The 4,470-nt window shown below is 38.5% G+C and overlaps 1 protein-coding gene across 1 annotated transcript in view; it reads right to left on the bottom strand.

The window, feature by feature from the left end:
* The window catches only part of LOC101849638 (tetratricopeptide repeat protein 28), a gene marked incomplete in the record, with an annotated part of 49,999 nt that extends 46,117 nt beyond the window's left edge, over positions 1–3,882 (bottom strand). The window contains 3 exon segments of the mRNA XM_013086798.2: positions 870–1,079; positions 2,097–2,247; positions 3,774–3,882. Coding sequence (XP_012942252.1) covers positions 870–1,079; positions 2,097–2,201 — 315 coding nt within the window.
* Positions 3,883–4,470: the final 588 nt, after the last annotated feature.

The following is a 4,470-nucleotide window of genomic DNA, read 5'->3' on the forward strand; positions in this document are numbered from 1 at the left end:
ACACTGTTTCAAACTTCCTACCAATTCCAAGATCACATGAACCTGTCATAGAGACATTAGTGTTTTGCCCATGCAGCCTTACTGCATTGTAACTTTAAAGGACACCTTTATATAAACGCGCTCACATGCGTGCGCACACACACAAACACACACACACACACACACACACACACACACAAACACATACACTGTTTCAAACTTTCTACCAATTCCAAGATCACATGAACCTATCATAGAGCCATTTGTGTCTTGCTCATTGTTAAAAAAGAAATCTTCTGTCTCATTTCCATTAACACATTCATAACACACAATAGTTAAAACTTAAAAAAAAAACTGGGGAAAAAACTGCTGCTCCAAAACACTTGCCATGTTTTTATTCAGAATGCCTACAAAAGAGCCAACATGTTGCTGGAACAGTAATAACAACAATATCTACATAGCTTCCATTTGCAACCCATTATCCTCAAAATTGTCCAAGACGACAACCCATAGTTGAGAAGAAAACAGGTTATCTTAGACGGGTGGACATCTTAGACGGTGTCATTATAATGTACAAAAAACACAAGGGAGGGAAGTGGGAAGTTTTCGTTTGCACAGACGATTGTCTTTTGACGGGTGGTTGTTAGAGCAAGTTCAACTGTATTTGAAGATCATGATAGTAAAATGATGTGTCATATTCTAAGATTTAAAGACAGTTAAATTTTGTACGCACTGTACTTTGATTGCTTTTCTCTTTTTAAAAGGGTCTTTTATCATTTATTTTCATGAGCAGTTTTCATTTGTGTCATCCCCAATCTTTATGAGCAAACCTCCTAAAAAATTCCAAAGCAAAACAGAGAGAACAGCAGACTCCACAAGTTTGTACTTACAATAGAGCTGTTCTGATCAATCGCCAGGATTGCCTCAGCATCTTGAAGAGCGGCCTGTGTGTTTCCCTGCTGCAGATAGACTAAGGCCCTGGCCTGCAGCACTTTGACATCCCTTGAGTCAATCTCAAGGGCCTCATTATAGAACTGGAGGGCTTCATCAAAGTCAGAAGTTTTTGCCGCTCTTGCCCCACGGTCATGAAGGGATTTCACCTGGGAGGGAATTGTGTTGAACTTTAGACTAAAGGTAGAAAGATGCAGCTAAATGAAAGACTATATTGCACTCAAAACAATGAATACTAGTTTAGTAAGAGTTTTACGGCGCTCACAACTGCATAAGAAGGAATATTAATAATAGTAAGAAAGAGGACAATCAATAAACAGCTGGAAAGAACAATTGTGGCGACAGAGTTGTGGTTCATAAGACGCATGCTATGTATCCCATGGAGAGCTAGAAGAAGTCTTGGTTGAAGAAAATTATAGAAGACAGCTTAAGACAAATATAAGAAAGCGACAGGCAAATTTCTTCGGACACACAATGCGGAAAGAAGCATTGGAGAATATTGTAACAACAGGCAAGTGTGATGGAAAGAGAGGCAGAGGCAGACAGAGGGGAAAGATACTGGACAAGACGACAACATGGCTACGAGCAGCAAGAACAACAGACACCATTGCTGCAATGCAAGACAGAGGGAAGTGGAGGTCCATGATTGCCCACGCCAGTCGGCAAGGCACCGGATGATGATGAAGAATGAGGAACAGTATCTGATGTTGTTGCTCTCATAACTGTTTCTGATACAGATATTGTTGTTAATCCAGTCACCCTTTAGGATGCCCCTAACCAAACAGTGAGGTCAAGGGAGTAGAAAAGTTTTGACACAGGTTTACTGGTGTATAATCTGTTGCTTGGTGAGAAAGCAGGAGGAGGCAGAAGTTGTGAAAAGTCCTGCAAGTAGGGGGAATAAAAGAGTAAGGGTAGGAATGCACCTCACTTCCCCCATCCCCTCCCTTGTGCCGTAACTCTTTAAAGGAATAATTCCTTTCTTCATACACTTCATCCTCCCCCCTCTTGCATACACACCTACTCCTCCTGCTTCAAGCACTCATAAATATAAAAAGAAAATTTCAAGAAGAAAAACAGCATTGATATCCAAAAAGGATAAATATGTCTCAACCCCCAAGATTTACCAATTTGAAGAGCCGTATTTGATAACGCAACTCATCACTTACCTCATTGATCTCTTCAGCCTCACTGATGGCTTCACTCCCCTCAGCCAGGCTGGGTAGGCTAAAGCTGCCCAGGAGGGGAGAGCTAAATTGACCTAGTCTGTCCATAGCTCACTCTGTTACTGATCTATGTGCTCTCCGCACTGGTCAAGTCCTGAAATAATAACAGAAAGTGCCTGTCATTTGTGGAGAGATAAGGTAATTGTCTCTCACATCAAAGTACCAATATATATTAGGACAACTGAATTTTTTATTGGATGTTTCACACTCCAGATCTTTTGGCAGGGCCTAGGTGAAATCCAGCACTAAGGCTTATCCCATCCGGATATGTATCGGAGAACACAAAATTATGAAACTCAAAAAAAGGAGGGAACACACCTACCCAGTCCAACTGCTTTTACAAAATCCAAAACAAACACTGATCTCAAACAAAAACCTCTCATCATATAAATAAACACAATATGAGGCCTGTCTTTGACAATAACACTGTTTGTTTTATTTTTTGGCATTTTGCCCACTTTGTTTTTCACGAATGTTTTGAGTCTCCTATTTGAGTTGACCAACGTCATATGTTGTCTGATGTACACCTCAATGTATATGTCTATGATCATATGACATTTGTAAGTACAGTTGAGCATCATTGTCATGCAGTACAGAAAGCAAGTTCAAAGAAAACACTGCTGGCACACTATATACACGTGGATTACGCTGCGTGTATTTTACCAGCGAACAAAGATGTGACATAACACAGCAGGTTCTGTCTGAGTGCTTGTGAAAGTGATGATTATTATGATATTATTAAACTAGTATTTGGAAAATACCATACGCCTACTGTTTAATGTTTTACAAACAACTTGAATTAGCGGATTTCATTTTAAAAAATTATGAAATCAAGTAGAAATAGAAAAAGAAATGATATTTGAGGCATCATGGTGCAACCAAGCACTCATCAAAACAAGGAAATCAAAGAAACGCATTTTTCCTCCAGTTAGGCAATTTTTGTCGAATTTTTGTTTTTTGGCTCAGCACCTTTTATGTCCATATAAAAATACATTTCCATGTGAATTTTACTGAAAAACGTTGATTAATGGCACAAAATATGTAAATTTTCGGTTTTCAAGGATATCAAGTATAGAAGTTACCAAAATTTGGTAACTTCTCTATGCTTGATATCCTTGAAAACTGATTTGAAAATTAATTTTGGTGACCATTTTCTCGCAAATTTGGCCTCAGAAAACAGATCTCTTTCAATCCCAAGAACCGTGATCCAATAAAATTTTAGATAAGTCCATTTAATGGTTTTGCTTTATATGGTGCATTCAAAAAAACATCCGTTTTCAACCTTGCCCACATTTTTGTAGTATGACGCACCAGCTGCATTAGGCCTACGTACCACTAAATGGTGCAACAATCACGCCATATTGTGAGCTACAGAACAAGTCAAAAGAAGTTAGCAGATATTATTTTTCCCAAATACTTTGCCCGATGAGATCGTGGTTAAAAGTAAGTAAAGAGCAGAGAGCTTTTTGTATTATTGGACATTACCTCTCCACAAACTCACCATCCCTAAATCCTTACGGCTTTTATAGCTTATAAAAAGGGCAAGTTTTTGTAACTTTTTCCTAAGAATCTGCACTTCAAATGACAGGCTGTTGTTTGAAACAATACGTCCAATTTTACCTCATAATTTCCAAGTATTTTTCTACGACTTTTAGCGGTCTTTCAAGCTGAGAACGTTGCACAAAACTAAGATCAGGCCTGTTGGCCTCTTCAGCCTTCAGGGCCCGCCATATTGTATCCAAGTACACAACAAGGGATTTACTGCGCAATATAAAACATGGATTCAATAAAATGGTAAAACAAACTTAAGTATGCCGCAGACGCCTGCTATAAACTTGATTTGTAGATGTAATAATAAATAGTCATAGATGTACGCTATAAGCACATAGTAGATCTACAGGTTTGTAGCGTCTGCTATTTTTCCACTTATTATTTCTGCTCTCATCTTCATCTCTTTAGTTTAGTTTAGTAAGAGTTCTACGGCACTCACGACTGCATGAGGATAAGGTCATATTAATTCATTATGTGTGCGAGAAACACAATTTATTTGGTTGTCTATTCAGTTCACAGCACGGCTTAGATCTCCATCTCTCTTTTGAAGAGAAATTTTTCAAATGTCAATCGATGATTGGAAAACGTTTTAGCTTCTCCGTGTCACTCGTAGCGACTCCAAATGGGAAGAGACTGTGTCAAGCTCTCTTGGAAGGAATACGACTATGACCATGACAAGTCTACTAGACTAAGAATGCTGAGTAACATAGGTCTTTTTATTAGCACCGGGTTCTTTTTTGTCTTTATATCATTTTCTTTCTTTAAT

The sequence above is a fragment of the Aplysia californica genome, unplaced genomic scaffold, assembly GCF_000002075.1.
Source record: "Aplysia californica isolate F4 #8 unplaced genomic scaffold, AplCal3.0 scaffold00506, whole genome shotgun sequence".
NCBI classification, from domain to species: Eukaryota; Metazoa; Mollusca; class Gastropoda; order Aplysiida; family Aplysiidae; genus Aplysia; species Aplysia californica.